Here is a 16,320-nt window from a genome sequence, read left to right as displayed (position 1 = left end):
CTGGTCCTGGGGCTGAGTTCACTAACCTGTTCTACTAACACACTGAAGCCTCAGTCCCCTCAGCCAGCTGGTCCTGGGGCTGAGTTCACAAACCTGTTCTACTAACACACTGAAGCCTCAGTCCCCTCATCCAGCTGGTCCTGGGGCTGAGTTCACTAACCTGTTCTACTAACACACTGAAGTCTCAGTCCCCTCATCCAGCTGGTCCTGGGGCTGAGTTCACTAACCTGTTCTACTAACACACTGAAGTCTCAGTCCCCTCATCCAGCTGGTCCTGGGGCTGAGTTCACTAACCTGTTCTACTAACACACTGAACTACATTGCTTATTGGGAAACACAAGCACAAAAAATGCTGTGCTATCTGGCCCTAAATCAACAGTACACCGTGGCTAAATATTTGACCATGGTTACTGATCAAAACCTTAGACAACCTTGACAAAATACAGGCTCAGTGAGCACAGCCTTGCCATTGAGAAGGGTAGACACAGGAAAACCTGGCTCCCTGTAGAGGAAAGGCTGTGCAACCACTGCACCACAGCAGAACCTGAGACAGAGCTGCATTTTCCTGACAAAATGTCAAAAATATGTTTATAAAACAATTAGAATGTCATTTCCCCAAATTTAAAACTCTTATTCAAGGTTTCAAAGACCTCTCTGATGAGGATAGGCTACCCGTCCTGTTGGGGGAGGACGCAGAGAGCTGTGGGTTGGCAGCGCACTACATTGAAGACCTCTCTGATGAGGATAGGCTACCCGTCCTGTTGGGGGAGGACGCAGAGAGCTGTGGGTTGGCAGCGCACTACATTGAAGACCTCTCTGATGAGAAAAGGCTACCTGTCCTGTTGGGGGAGGACGCAGAGAGCTGTGGGTTGGCAGCGCACTACATTGCTGCCTGACATAAGATGAGGGACAGCGTCTGACAGACCAACCTGTCCTCTATATTGTTATTGTTCAATGGTTATTGTGACCCTTGGTTATTGTTATTACTGTTGTCCCGTTGACAATATCGATTATTATTGTTATTAATTATGTTCATATTGTACATCTCTTTAAAGCGTTGATCCACGGTACATTGTACATTTTCCACACACACTGTACATACATACATACATACATACATACACACACACACACACACACACACACACACACACACACACACACACACACACACACACACACACACACACACACACACACACACACACACACACACACACACACACACACACACACACACACACACACACACACACACACACACACACACACATACATACATACAGTGGGGCAAAACAAGTATTTAGTCAGCCACCAATTGTGCAAGTTCTCCCACTTAAAACGATGGGAGAGGCCTGTAATTTTCATCATAGGTTCACTTCAACTATGACAGACAAAATGAGAAGAAAAAAAATCCAGAAAATCAGTTGGATTTTTAATGAATTTATTTGCAAATTATGGTGGAAAATAACTATTGGGCCGCAGAGAGGGGAGAGGTCAAGCTTGTCTTCATATGTAAACATATCTTTTAAACCATGTGAAGGGATGATTGAGGGGGAACCAATTATCTCTTGTCTCCACAATGCCTGTGTGCCAGTCACTGTGTCTCCGTGAGCTTGTCCAGAATGGGAGTGTCTAAAATGACAATTGATATATATCCCTAATGTCTTGGTACTATGTTGTACCAAGAACGAGAAGTAGAACCTCGTCGCCCCACAGACACAGGGTAGCCTAGTGGTTAGAGCGTTGGACTAGTAACCGGAAGGTTGCAAGTTCAAAACCCGAGCTGACAAGGTACAAATCTGTCGTTCTGCCCCTGAACAGGCAGTTAACCCACTGTTCCTAGGCCGTCATTGAAAATAAGAATTTGTTCTTAACTGACTTGCCTGGTTACAAATCATGTCCAATCAATTGAATTTACCACAGGTGGAAACAAGATGCACCTGAGCTCAATTTCAAGTCTCACAGAAAAAGGTCTGAATACTTATGTAATTTTTTTATTTAAAAATGTGCACGTGTGTGTGCAGGTGCGAGAGAGAGAGATCACAACTTAAAACAGAGTTGGAGCCCAAATATAGCACTAACTATATCTATTTTTACCTCTCAGTGTCTGAAGTAGAATTATTTCAATATGTTCTCCTTCATATCTCCCTCTCTCCCCCTCTCTCTCTCCCTCCCTCCCTCCCTCTCTCTCTCCCTCTCTCTCTCCCTCTCTCCCTCTCTCTCCCTCTCTCTCTCCCTCTCTCTCTCCTCTCTCTCTCTCCCTCCCTCCCTCTCCTCTCCCCCTCTCTCTCTCCCTCTCTCTCTCCCTCTCTCTCTCCCTCTCTCTCTCCCTCTCTCCCCCTCTCTCTCCCCCTCTCTCTCCCCCTCTCTCTCCCTCTCTCCCCCCTCTCTCTCCCCTCTCTCCCCCCCCTCTCTCCCCCCTCCCTCCCCCTCTCTCCCTCTCTCCCTCTCTCCCTCTCTCACACACATTTCAATCTAAGGGCTTTATTGAAACACGTTAACGTTGCCAAAGCAACTGAACAATAAACATATTTTAAAAATGAACAGTAAACATTACACTCACAAAAGATTCCAAAAGAATAAAGACATTTCAAATGTAATATCATGTGCAAATAGTTGAATTACAAAGGGAAAAAAAATAAGCATAAATATAGGTTGTATTTACAACGGTGTTTGTTCTTCACTGGTTGCCCTTTTCTTGTGGCAACAGGTCACATATCTTGCTGCTGTGATAAAACACTGTGGAATTTCATGGGAGTTTATCAAAATTGGGTTTGTTTTCAAATTCTTTATGGTTTTGTGTAATCTGAGGGAAATATGTGTCTATTATGGTCCTACATTTGGCAGGAGGTTAGGAAGTGCAGCTCAGTTTCCAACTCATTTTGTGAAGTGCAGCTCAGTTTCCAACTCATTTTGTGTGCAGTGAGCACATAGCCTGTCTTCTCTTGAGAGCCAGGTCTGCCTCCCTACCCCTCTCAATTCAATTTGCCATTTCAATTCAATTTAAGGGCTTTATTGTCATTGGAAACATATGTTAATATTACCAAAGTAAGTCAAATAGATAATAAACCAAAGTAAAATAAACAATAAGAATTAACAGTAATAATTTCGTAATAACAGAACGCATTTAGTAATCACAGAATGCATTTAGTAATCACAGAATGCATTTAGTAATCACAGAATGCATTTAGTAATCACAGAATGCATTTAGTAATCACAGAACGCATTTAGTAATAACAGAACGCATTTAGTAATCACAGAATGCATTTAGGAATAACAGAGCGCATTTAGTAATCACAGAGCGCATTTAGTAATAACAGAGCGCATAATGCATTTAGTAATAACAGAACGCATTTAGTAATCACAGAAAGCATTTAGTAATCACAGAATGCATTTAGTAATCACACAATGCATTTAGTAATCACAGAATGCATTTAGGAATCACAGAATGCATTTAGTAATCACAGAACGCATTTAGTAATAACAGAACGCATTTAGTAATCACAGAATGCATTTAGTAATCACACAATGCATTTAGTAATCACACAATGCATTTAGTAATCACACAATGCATTTAATAATCTAACAACGCATTTAGTAATACGCTATACACCAAGTCACTTGGCTCTGTCATAACCTCACATGGTCTCTCCTATCATTGCTATGCAGACGACACACAATTAATCTTCTCCTTTCCCCCTTCTGATGACCAGGTGGCGAATCGCATCTCTGCATGTCTGGCAGACATATCAGTGTGGATGATGGATCACCACCTCAAGCTGAACCTCAGCAAGACGGAGCTCCTCTTCCTCCCGGGGAAGGACTGCCCGTTCCATGATCTCGCCATCACGGTTGACAACTCCATTGTGTCCTCCTCCCAGAGCGCTAAGAACCTTGGCGTGATCCTGGACAACACCCTGTCGTTCTCAACTAACATCAATGCAGTGTCCCGTTCCTGTAGGTTCATGCTCTACAACATCCGCAGAGTACGACCCTGCCTCACACAGGAAGCGGCGCAGGTCCTAATCCAGGCACTTGTCATCTCCCGTCTTGATTACTGCAACTCGCTGTTGGCTGGGCTCCCTGCCTGTGCCATTAAACCCCTACAACTCATCCAGAACGCCGCAGCCCGTCTGGTGTTCAACCTTCCCAAGTTCTCTCACGTCACCCCGCTCCTCCGCTCTCTCCACTGGCTTCCAGTTGAAGCTCGCATCCGCTACAAGACCATGGTGCTTGCCTACGGAGCTGTGAGGGGAACGGCACCTCAGTATCTCCAGGCTCTGATCAGGCCCTACACCCAAACAAGGGCACTGCGTTCATCCACCTCTGGCCTGCTCGCCTCCCTACCACTGAGGAAGTACAGTTCCCGCTCAGCCCAGTCAAAACTGTTTGCTGCTCTGGCCCCCCAATGGTGGAACAAACTCCCTCACGACGCCAGGACAGCGGAGTCAATCACCACCTTCCGGAGACACCTGAAACCCCACCTCTTCAAGGAATACCTAGGATAGGGTAAGTAATCCTTCTCACCCCCCAAAAAAGATTTAGATGCACTATTGTAAAGTGGCTGTTCCACTGGATGTCATAAGGTGTATGCACCAATTTGTAAGTCGCTCTGGATAAGAGCGTCTGCTAAATGACTTAAATGTAAATGTAAATGTAATCACAGAATGCATTTAGTAATCACAGAATGCATTTAGTAATCACAGAATGCATTTAGTAATCACACAATGCATTTAGTAATCACACAATGCATTTAGTAATCACAGAATGCATTTAATAATCTAACAACGCATTTAGTAATCACAGAATGCATTTAGTAATCACAGAATGCATTTAGTAATCACAGAATGCATTTAGTAATCACAGAATGCATTTAGTAATCACAGAATGCATTTAGTAATCACAGAATGCATTTAATAATCTAACAACGCATTTATTAATAACAGAACGCATTTAGTAATCACAGAACGCATTTAGTAATCACAGAACGCATTTAGTAATCACAGAATGCATTAGTAATCACAGAGCGCATTTAATAATCTAACAACGCATTTAGTAATCACAGAATGCATTTAGCAATAACAGAACGCATTTAGTAATCACATAATGCATTTAGTAATAACAGAGCACATTTAGTAATCACATAATGCAATTAGTAATCACAGAACGCATTTAGTAATCACATAATGCATTTAGTAATCGCAGAATGCATTTAGTAATCACACAATGCATTTAGTAATCACACAATGCATTTAGTAATCACAGAATGCATTTAGTAATCACAGAATGCATTTAGTAATCACAGAATGCATTTAGTAATAACAGAACGCATTTAGTAATAACAGAACGCATTTAGTAATCACAGAATGCATTGTTTAATCACAGAACACATTTAGTAATAACAGAACGCATTTAGTAATCACAGAACGCATTTAGTAATCACATAATGCATTTAGTAATCACAGAATGCATTTAGTAATCACACAATGCATTTAGTAATCACAGAATGCATGTAATAATCACAGAATGCATTTAGTAATCACAGAACGCATTTAATAATCTAACAACGCATTTAGTAATCACAGAATGCATTTAGTAATCACAGAATGCATTTAGTAATAACAGAACGCATTTAGTAATCACAGAATGCATTTAGTAATCACAGAATGCATTTAGTAATCACAGAATGCATTTAGTAATCACAGAATGCATTTAGTAATCACAGAATGCATTTAGTAATCACAGAACGCATTTAGTAATCACAGAATGCATTTAGTAATCACAGAATGCATTTAGTAATCACAGAATGCATTTAGTAATCACAGAATGCATTTAGTAATCACATAATGCATTTAGTAATCACAGAACGCATTTAGTAATCACAGAACGCATTTAGTAATCACAGAATGAATTTAGTAATCACAGAACGAATTTAGTAATCACAGAAAGCATTTAGTAATCACAGAATGCATTTAGTAATCACAGAAAGCATTTAGTAATCACAGAAAGCATTTAGTAATGACAGAAAGAGCCTGTCAAGAGACTGTCTGTCAAGAGCCTGTCTGTCAAGAGCCTGTCTGTCAAGAGCCTGTCTGTAAAAAGCCTGATTCTAAAAGCCTTTCACTCCATAGCTGATTCTAAAAGCCTTTCACTCCATAGCTGATTCTAAAGCCTTTCAGACCATAGCTGATTCTAAAAGCCTTTCACTCCATAGCTGATTCTAAAGCCTTTCAGACCATAGCTGATTCTAAAACCCTTTCACTCCATAGCTGATTCTAAAGCCTTTCACTCCATAGCTGATTCTAAAAGCCTTTCACTCCATAGCTGATTCTAAAGCCTTTCAGACCATAGCTGATTCTAAAAGCCTTTCACTCCATAGCTGATTCTAAAAGCCTTTCACTCCATAGCTGATTCTAAAAGCCTTTCACTCCATAGCTGATTCTAAAAGCCTTTCACTCCATAGCTGATTCTAAAAGCCTTTCAGACCATAGCTGATTCTAAAAGCCTTTCACTCCATAGCTGATTCTAAAGCCTTTCAGACCGTAGCAGATTCTAAAAGCCTTTCAGACCATAGCTGATTCTAAAAGCCTTTCACTCCATGGCTGATTCTAAAGCCTTTCAGACCATAGCTGATTCTAAAAGCCTTTCAGACCATAGCTGATTCTAAAAGCCTTTCACTCCATAGCTGATTCTAAAAGCCTTTCAGACCATAGCTGATTCTAAAAGCCTTTCACTCCATAGCTGATTCTAAAAGCCTTTCACTCCATAGCTGATTCTAAAAGCCTTTCACTCCATAGCTGATTCTAAAACCCTTTCACTCCATAGCTGATTCTAAAAGCCTTTCACTCCATAGCTGATTCTAAAAGCCTTTCAGACCATAGCTGATTCTAAAAGCCTTTCACTCCATAGCTGATTCTAAAAGCCTTTCAGACCATAGCTGATTCTAAAAGCCTTTCACACCATAGCTGATTCTAAAAGCCTTTCACTCCATAGCTGATTCTAAAAGCCTTTCACTCCATAGCTGATTCTAAAAGCCTTTCAGACCATAGCTGATTCTAAAAGCCTTTCAGACCATAGCTGATTCTAAAAGCCTTTCAGACCATAGCTGATTCTAAAAGCCTTTTACTCCATAGCTGATTCTAAAAGCCTTTCACTCCGTAGCTGATTCTAAAAGCCTTTCAGACCATAGCTGATTCTAAAAGCCTTTCAGACCATAGCTGATTCTAAAAGCCTTTCAGACCATAGCTGATTCTAAAAGCCTTTCAGACCATAGCTGATTCTAAAAGCCTTTCACTCCATAGCTGGATTTGCAAGATAACTTTTCATCCGTTTTCATTTTGGCACAAATGAAAATGTGGCACTGACTCGCCCATGGATTGATGTTTCAGTATTGTCTCGAGAGTTTGTCGTTTGACTAACCTTGTGCGACATCAACGTGCAGTTACATGCCAAGCTCGAGCAGGCTTGAGAGAGTTGCAGGTGCACGATCAATATCCATCTTCGTAGTACTGATATAGCCTGAGCTGGACTGTGAAGCTAACTGAAGCTGGCTAGCGTTATAAAAGGCTGAGCTTGAATGTGAAGCTAACTGAAGCTGGCTAGCTTTATAAAAGGCTGAGCTTGAATGTGAAGCTAACTGAAGCTGGCTAGCGTTATAAAAAGCTGAGCTTGAATGTGAAGCTAACTGAAGCTGGCTAGCTTTATAAAAGGCTGAGCTTGAATGTGAAGCTAACTGAAGCTGGCTAGCGTTATAAAAAGCTGAGCTTGAATGTGAAGCTAACTGAAGCTGGCTAGCGTTATAAAAGGCTGAGCTGGAATGTGAAGCTAACTGAAGCTGGCTAGCTTTATAAAAACCTGACCTGGAATATGAAGCTAACTGAAGCTGGCTAGTGTTATAAAAGCCTGAGTAGATCTATCTTGCTTCTTAGTATCCCCCTCAAGAGAGCAAATATTCCGGACAGAGACACTCAAAGCTAGGCTGACTCAAAGCTAGGCTGACTCAAAACTAGGCTAACTCAAAGCTAGGCTAACGCAAAGCTAGGGTGACTCAAAGCTAGGCTAACTCAAAGCAATGGTAACTCAAAGCTAGGCTGACTCAAAGCTAGGCTGACTCAACATTGCTTTGAGTTAGCCTAGGTTTAACTCAAAGCTAGGCTGACTCAAACCTAGGCTAACTCAAAGCAATGTTAACTCAAATTTAGGCTAACTCAAAGCTAGGCTGACTCAAACTTAGGCTTACTCAAAGCTAGGCTAACTCAAAGCAATGTTAACTCAAAGCTAGGCTAACTCAAAGCTAGGCTGACTCAAACCTAGGCTTAATCAACATTGCTTTGAATTAGCCTAGGTTTAACTCAAATGGTAACTCAAAGCAATGGTAACTCAAAGCTAGGCTAACTCAAAGCTAGGCTAACTCAAAGCTAGGCTAACTCAAAGCAATGTTAACTCAAAGCTGACTCAAAGCTAGGCTGACTCAACATTGCTTTGAGTTAGCCTAGGTTTAACTCAAAGCAAGGCTGACTCAAAACTAGGCTAACTCAAAGCTAGGCTAACGCAAAGCTAGGGTGACTCAAAGCTAGGCTAACTCAAAGCAATGTTAACTCAAAGCTAGGCTGACTCAAAGCTAGGCTGACTCAAACTTAGGCTTACTCAAAGCTAGGCTAACTCAAAGCAATGTTAACTCAAAGCTAGGCTAACTCAAAGCTAGGCTGACTCAAACCTAGGCTTACTCAAAGCAATGGTAACTCAAAGCAATGCTAACTCAAATAAATGACAATGCAAATATAGCTCATAGATATATATGTATGGAAATCTTACAGAATTAGGACGAGAACTGATAGTTGAAGAATTGAAGAAACCCAAAAATCACAGTTGATTTTTGCCACAGCAGTGGCTTCCAACTACTACCGATGAAATGTTGGGCACCACAAACACAGGAATATGGAATAGGACACACGTGTCTCCCTCACTCTCTCAAACACACCTCTTGCATACGAACGCATCTCTCTCATATACACACACACGTGCCTTTCCCTGTGTCTGACACAAACGCACGTGTCTCTCACACACACACACGCACACACGGACACACACACACACACGCGCGCGCGCGCACACAGACAGACAAGACAGACACACAGACAGACAGGTGTCTTACCTTCGTGGTGACGATACAGAGACAGTCCATTTCCACACAGACAGGTCTCTCCTCATTCCTCTCCTCCACCCCTCACCCTCCCCCTCTTCTACCCCTCTCCGTCCGTCCGCCTGTCTATCCCTTCTTCCCTTTCTCCTCTCCTCCTCCTCAACCCTTCAGTCTCTCAGATAGACTGAGATCCAATACCAGACAGAGAGAGAGATAAATACAGAACAAGGAGGGGGAGAGAAAGAGGAGGTGGGATCAGATTGCAATAAGAGAGAGAAAGAGAGCGAGAGAGAGAAAGAGAGAGAAAAAGAGAGAGTAGAGAGAGAGAGAGAGAGAGAGAGAGAGCGAGAGAGAGAGCGAGAGAGAGCGAGAGAGAAAGAAAGAGAGAGAGAGTAGAGAAAGAGAGAGAGAAAAAGAGAGAGTAGAGAGAGAGGGAGACAGAGAGAGAGGGAGAGAGAGAGAGAGAGAGAGAGAGAGAGAGAGAGAGAGAGAGAGAGGGGAGACAGAGACAGACAGACAGAGAGGGGGAGACAGAGAGAGAGGGGGGAGGGGGAGACAGAGACAGACAGAGAGAGAGGGGGAGACAGAGAGAGAGAGAGAGAGAGAGAGAGAGAGAGAGAGAGAGAGAGAGAGAGAGAGAGAGAGAGAGGGGGAGACAGAGAGAGAGAGAGCGAGGGGGAGACAGAGAGAGAGGGGGAGACAGAGAGAGAGAGAGAGGAGAGAGAGAGAGAGAGAGAGAGAGAGAGAGAGAGAGAGAGAGAGGGGGGACAGGGACAGAGACAGACAGAGAGGGATGTGGGTAGGTGAGTCAGTATTTTGAATGTGGAGGGCTTAGGTAGGAAATAGAAGAGAGAGGTATAAAATAGGAGAGAGAGAAGAGATAGTAGAAGGAGAATGAAAGTAAGGGAGAGGGGATGATGCTATCACTCCATTACGAAGGAGAGAGGGAGAGGGGATGATGCTATCACTCCATTACGAAGGAGAGAGGGAGAGGGGATGATGCTATCACTCCATTACGAAGGAGAGAGGGAGAGATAGAGAGAGAGAGAGAGAAAGAGGGAGAGGGAGAGAGGTGAGAGCAGAGGAAGGAGAGATAGGAGGGGATAGAGAGAGAGAGAGAGAGAGAGAGAGAGAGAGAGAGAGAGAGAGAGAGAGAGAGAGAGAGAGAGAGAGAGAGAGAGAGAGAAATAGATAGAGAGGTGAGAGAAGAGGAAGGAGAGATAGGAAGGGATAGAGAGAGGGATAGAGAGAGGGAGAGGGAGAGGGAGAGAGGGAGAGGGAGAGGGAGAGGGAGAGGGGAGAGGGAGGGGGAGAGGGAGAGGGAGAGGGAGAGGGAGAGGGAGAGGGAGAGGGAGAGGGAGAGGGAGAGGGAGAGGGAGAAATAGATAGAGAGGTGAGAGAAGAGGGAGGAGAGATAGGAAGGGATAGAGAGAGGGAGGGAGAGGGAGAGGGAGAGGGAGAAAGGAGAGATAGGAAGGGATAGAGAGAGAGAGAAAGAGAGAGAGAAAGAGAGAGAGGGAGAAAGAGAGAGAGGGAGAGAAAGAGAGAGAGGGAGAGAAAGAGAGAAAGAGAGAAAAAGAGAAAGAGGACAGAGAGAAAGAGAGAGGAAAGGAGAGAGAGAGAGGAGAGAGAGTGTCCTTTCTGACTCACTAGCTATTTGATTGCATGACAAATAGCAAGGGATAGGAGGAGGAGAGGAGGAACGAAAGAGAGAGAGAAGATGGAGGGAGATGAGAGCAGTTGGGGGTTGGGGTCGTGTTGCCACAACATTATGCAGCTGTTACCCCAGTGATAGTGCAGCTGTTGCTAGGAGACAGTGAGGGGTGTTGCCATGTGGATCGGTGCAGGCAAGTAGTGTGTGTGTGTGTGTGTGTGTGTGTGTGTGTGTGTGTGTGTGTGTGTGTGTGTGTGTGTGTGTGTGTGTGTGTGTGTGTGTGTGTGTGTGTGTGTGTGTGTGTGTGTGTGTGTGTGTGTGTGTGTGTTTAACTATACTTATTGACCAACTGGACATGTTGTTATTCCCCATAAGGACATGTTGTTATTCCCCATAAGGACATGTTGTTATTCCCCATAAGGACATGTTGTTATTCCCCATAAGGACATGTTGTTATTCCCCATAAGGACATGTTGTTATTCCCCATAAGGACATGTTGTTATTCCCCATAAGGACATGTTGTTATTCCCCATAAGGACATGTTGTTAGTCCCCATAAGGACATGTTGTTATTCCCCATAAGGACATGTTGTTAGTCCCCATAAGGACATGTTGTTATTCCCCATAAGGACATGTTGTTATTCCCCATAAGGACATGTTGTTATTCCCCATAAGGACATGTTGTTATTCCCCATAAGGACATGTTGTTATTCCCCATAAGGACATGTTGTTATTCCACATAAGGACATGTTGTTATTCCCCATAAGGACATGTTGTTATTCCCCATAAGGACATGTTGTTATTCCCCATAAGGACATGTTGTTATTCCCCATAAGGGCATGTTGTTATTCCCCATAAGGACATGTTGTTAGTCCCCATAAGGTCAATTGCTATTTCTAGGGGGTTTAGGGTTAAGGTTAGAATTAGGTTTAGGTTTAGGGTTAGGGTTAAGGTTAGGGTAAGAGTATGGGTTAGGGTTAGGGGTGAGGGAAAGGGTTAGGGTAAGAGTATGGGTTAGGGGCTAGGGAAAGGGAAAGGGTTAGGGTTAAGGTTAGGGTAAGAGTATGGGTTAGGGTTAGGGTGAGGGAAAATAGGATTTTGATTCGGACTAAATTGTGTGTCCCACAAGATTAGCTGTACAAGACTGTGTGTGTGTGTGTGTGTGTGTGTGTGTGTGTGTGTGTGTGTGTGTGTGTGTGTGTGTGTGTGTGTGTGTGTGTGTGTGTGTGTGTGTGTGTGTGTGTGTGTGTGTGTGTGTGTGTGTGTGTGTGCGTGCGTGCGTGCGTGCGTGCGTGCGTGCGTGCGTGCGTGCGTGCGTGCGTGCGTGCGTGCGTGCGTGCGTGCGTGCGTGCGTGCGTGCATACGTGCGTGCGTGCGTGCGTGCGTGCGTGTGTGTGTGCGCGAGCGCTCGTGCGGTGGTGTGTCCTACCAGTCCAGGTGTGTTCGCCTGGTCGCTGTTCTGGTTCTCAAACACTGTCAGCTCATAGAACTCCTGGATATCTGGAGAGAGAGAGCAATGTTGTCAGTAACTGATATGTCCCCAGCTGCGCCCTGGACACCATATGTGAATTGATTGCCGCCTTCTATCTTCAGAGCTCGTGCTGTTAGGTGACCTAAACTGGGATATGCTTAACACCCCGGCCGTCCAACAATCTATGCTAGATGCCCTCAATCTCACACAAATTATCAATGAACCTACCAGGTACAACCCCAAATCCGTAACCACGGGCACCCTCGTAGATATCATCCTAACCAACCTGCTCTCTAAATGCAACTCTGCTGTTTTCAACCAGGATCTCAGTGATCACTGCCTCATTGCCTGCGTCCGTAATGGGTCTATGATCAAACGACCACCCCTCGTCAAACACTCCCTGAAACACTTTCTAGTCGACCTGTCCGGAGTTAGGGTTAGGATATTGACCTCATCCCGTCAGTAGAGGATGCCTGGCTATTCTTTAAATGTGCTTTCCTCACCATCTTAAAGAAACATGCCCCATACAAAACATTTAGAACCAGGAACAGATATAGCCCTTGGTTCACTCCAGACTTGACTGCCCTGGACCAGCACAAAACACCCTGTGGCGGACTGCAATAGCATTGAACAGTCCCCGCGATATGCAACTTTTCAGGGAAGTCAGGAACCAATATACACAGTCAGTTAGGAAAGCCAAGGCTAGCTTTTTCAAACAGAAATTTGCTTCCTGCAACACAAACTCAAAAATGTTCTGGGACACTGTAAAGTCCGTGGAGAATATGAGCACCTCCTCCCAGCTGCCCACTGCACTGAGGCTAGGAAATATTGTCACCACCGATAAATCTACAATAATCGATACTTTCAACAAGCATTTTTCTACGGCTGGCCATGCTTTCCACCTGGCCACCCCTACCCCAGTCAACAGCCCGGCACCCTCCACAGCAACCCGCCAAAGCCCCCACCCTTTCTCCTTCACCCAAATCCAGATAGCTGATGTTCTGAAAGAGCTGCCAAATCTGGACCCCTACAAATAAGCTGGGCTAGACAATCTGGACCCTCTCTTTCTAAAATTATCCATTGCATTTATTGCAACCCCTATTACTAGCCTGTTGAACCTCTCTTTCATATTGTCTGAGATTCCCATAGATTGGAAAGCAGCTGCGGTCATCCCCCTCTTCAAAGGGGGAGACACTCTAGACCCAAACTGCTACAGAGCTATATCTATCCTACCCTGCCTTTCTAAGGTCTTCGAAAGCCAAGTTAACAAACAGATCACCGACCATTTCGAATCCCACCGTACCTTCTCCGCTATGCAATCTGGCTTCAGAGCTGGTCATGGGTGCACCACAGCCACGCCTAAGGTCCTAAACGACATCATAACCGCCATCGATAAAATACCATACTGTGCAGCTGTATTCATCGACCTGGCCAAGGCTTTCGACTCTGTCAATCAACACATTCTTATCGACAGACTCAACAGCCTTGGTTTCTCAAATGACTGCCTCGCCTGGTTCACCAACTACTTCTCAGACAGAGTTCAGTGTTTCAAATGGGAGGCCTGTTGTCCAGACCTCTGGCAGTCTCTATGGGGGTGCCACAGGGTTCAATTCTCGGGCCGACTCTTTTCTCTGTATACATCAATGATGTCGCTCTTGCTGCTGGTGATTCTCTGATCCACCTCTACGCAGATGACACCATTCTGTATACTTCTGGCCCTTCCTTGGACACTGTGCTATCTAACCTCCAAACAAGCTTCAATGCCATACAACTCACCTTTTGTGGCCTCCAACTGCTCTTAAATGCAAGTAAAACTAAGTGCATGCTCTTCAACCGATCGCTGCCCGCACCTGCCTGCCTGACTAGCATCACTACTCTAAGCATCTCCAATCCAAAATTAAATCTAGAATCGGCTTCCTATTTCGCAACAAAGCATCCTTCACTCAGGCTGTCAAACATACCCTCGTAAAACTGACTATCCTACCGATCCTTGACTTTGGCGATGTCATTTACAAAATAGCCTCCAACACTCTACTCAGCAAATTGGATGCAGTCTATCACAGTGCCATTCTTTTTATCACCAAAGTCCCATATACTACCCACCACTGCGACCTATATTGCTCTCGTGGGCTGGCCCTCGCTTCATATTCATCGCCAAACCCATTGGCTCCAGGTCATCTATAAGTCTTTTATAGGTAAAGCCCCGCCTTATCTCAGCTAGCACGCGCTTCAGCAGGTATATTTCACTGGTCACCCCCAAAGCCAATTGCACCTTTGGCCACCTTTCCTTCCAGTTCTCTGCTGCCAAAGTTCATCGATCCTTTTGTTCAGTGGGGCAACTGGTTGGTACGTTGTCAAGCGGGCGGTATGTCTGTCTGTTGGTACGTTGTCAAGCGGGCGGTATGTCTGTCTGTTGGTACGTTGTCAAGCGGGCGGTATGTCTGTCTGTTGGTACGTTGTCAAGGGGGCGGTATATCTGTCTGTTGGTACGTTGTCAAGGGGGCGGTATGTCTGTCTGTTGGTACGTTGTCACGGGGACGGTATGTCTGTCTGTTGGTACGTTGTCAAGCGGGCGGTATGTCTGCCTGTTGGTACGTTGTCAAGCGGGGAGCATGTCTGTCTGTTGGTACGTTGTCAAGGGGGCGGTATGTCTGTCTGTTGGTACGTTGTCAAGGGGGCGGTATATCTGTCTGTTGGTACGTTGTCAAGCGGGCGGTATGTCTGTCTGTTGGTACGTTGTCAAGCGGGCGGTATGTCTGTCTGTTGGTACGTTGTCAAGCGGGCGGTATGTCTGTCTGTTGGTACGTTGTCACGGGGACGGTATGTCTGTCTGTTGGTACGTTGTCAAGCGGGCGGTATGTCTGCCTGTTGGTACGTTGTCAAGCGGGAGCATGTCTGTCTGTTGGTACGTTGTCAAGGGGGCGGTATGTCTGTCTGTTGGTACGTTGTCAAGGGGGCGGTATATCTGTCTGTTGGTACGTTGTCAAGCGGGGGTTATGTCTGCCTGTTGGTACATTGTCAAGCGGGCGGTATGTCTGTCTGTTGGTACGTTGTCAAGGGGGGGTATATCTGTCTGTTGGTACGTTGTCAAGGGGGGGTATGTCTGTCTGTTGGTACGTTGTCAAGCGGGGGTATATCTGTCTGTTGGTACGTTGTCAAGGGGGGGTACATCTGTCTGTTGGTACGTTGTCAAGCGGGGGTATATCTGTCTGTTGGTACGTTCTCAAGGGGGCGGTATGTCTAACTGCTTGGTACGTTGTCAAGCGGGCGGTATGTCTGTCTGTTGGTACGTTGTCAAGCGGGGGTATATCTGTCTGTTGGTACGTTGTCAAGGGGGCGGTATGTCTGTCTGTTGGTACGTTGTCAAGGGGGCGGTATGTCTGTCTGTTGGTACGTTGTCAAGGGGGCGGTACATCTGTCTGTTGGTACATTGTCAAGCGGGGGGTATGTCTGCCTGTTGGTACGTTGTCAAGCGGGGGTATATCTGTCTGTTGGTACGTTGTCAAGGGGGGGTACATCTGTCTGTTGGTACGTTGTCAAGCGGGGGTATATCTGTCTGTTGGTACGTTGTCAAGGGGGGGTATGTCTGTCTGTTGGTACGTTGTCAAGCGGGGGTATATCTGTCTGTTGGTACGTTGTCAAGGGGGGTACATCTGTCTGTTGGTACGTTGTCAAGCGGGGGTATATCTGTCTGTTGGTACGTTCTCAAGGGGGCGGTATATCTAACTGCTTGGTACGTTGTCAAGCGGGCGGTATGTCTGTCTGTTGGTACGTTGTCAAGCGGGGGTATATCTGTCTGTTGGTACGTTGTCAAGCGGGGGGTATGTCTGTCTGTTGGTACGTTGTCAAGGGGGTATATCTGTCTGTTGGTACGTTGTCAAGCGGGGGTATGTCTGTCTGTTGGTACGTTGTCAAGCGGGCGGTATGTCTGCCTGTTGCTACGTTGTCAAGGGGGCAGTATGTCTGTCTGTTGGTACGTTGTCAAGCAGGCGGTATGTCTGTCTGTTGGTACGTTGTCAAGGGGGCGGTATGTCTGTCTGGTGGTACGTTG

General features: G+C 45.2%; 1 protein-coding gene across 3 annotated transcripts in view; it reads right to left on the bottom strand.

Annotated features, from left to right (window-relative positions):
• The window catches only part of LOC118382146 (disks large homolog 4-like), a 161,767-nt gene that overhangs the window by 126,843 nt on the left and 18,604 nt on the right, over positions 1–16,320 (bottom strand). For 2 of the 3 annotated variants that reach the window (XM_052513768.1, XM_052513769.1), the window contains exon 3: positions 12,228–12,298. In XM_052513768.1, the coding sequence (XP_052369728.1) occupies positions 12,228–12,298 (71 nt within the window). Of the gene's footprint in view, positions 1–9,157; positions 9,330–12,227; positions 12,299–16,320 lie in introns of those variants that run through there. The other variant, XM_052513770.1, reaches the window with a different exon arrangement.

This window comes from Oncorhynchus keta, unplaced genomic scaffold, assembly GCF_023373465.1.
Source record: "Oncorhynchus keta strain PuntledgeMale-10-30-2019 unplaced genomic scaffold, Oket_V2 Un_scaffold_14044_pilon_pilon, whole genome shotgun sequence".
In the NCBI taxonomy this organism is placed as follows: Eukaryota; Metazoa; Chordata; class Actinopteri; order Salmoniformes; family Salmonidae; genus Oncorhynchus; species Oncorhynchus keta.
The sequence above is the reverse complement of the archived record's forward strand: the minus strand, read 5'-3'. Positions and strand labels throughout refer to the sequence as shown.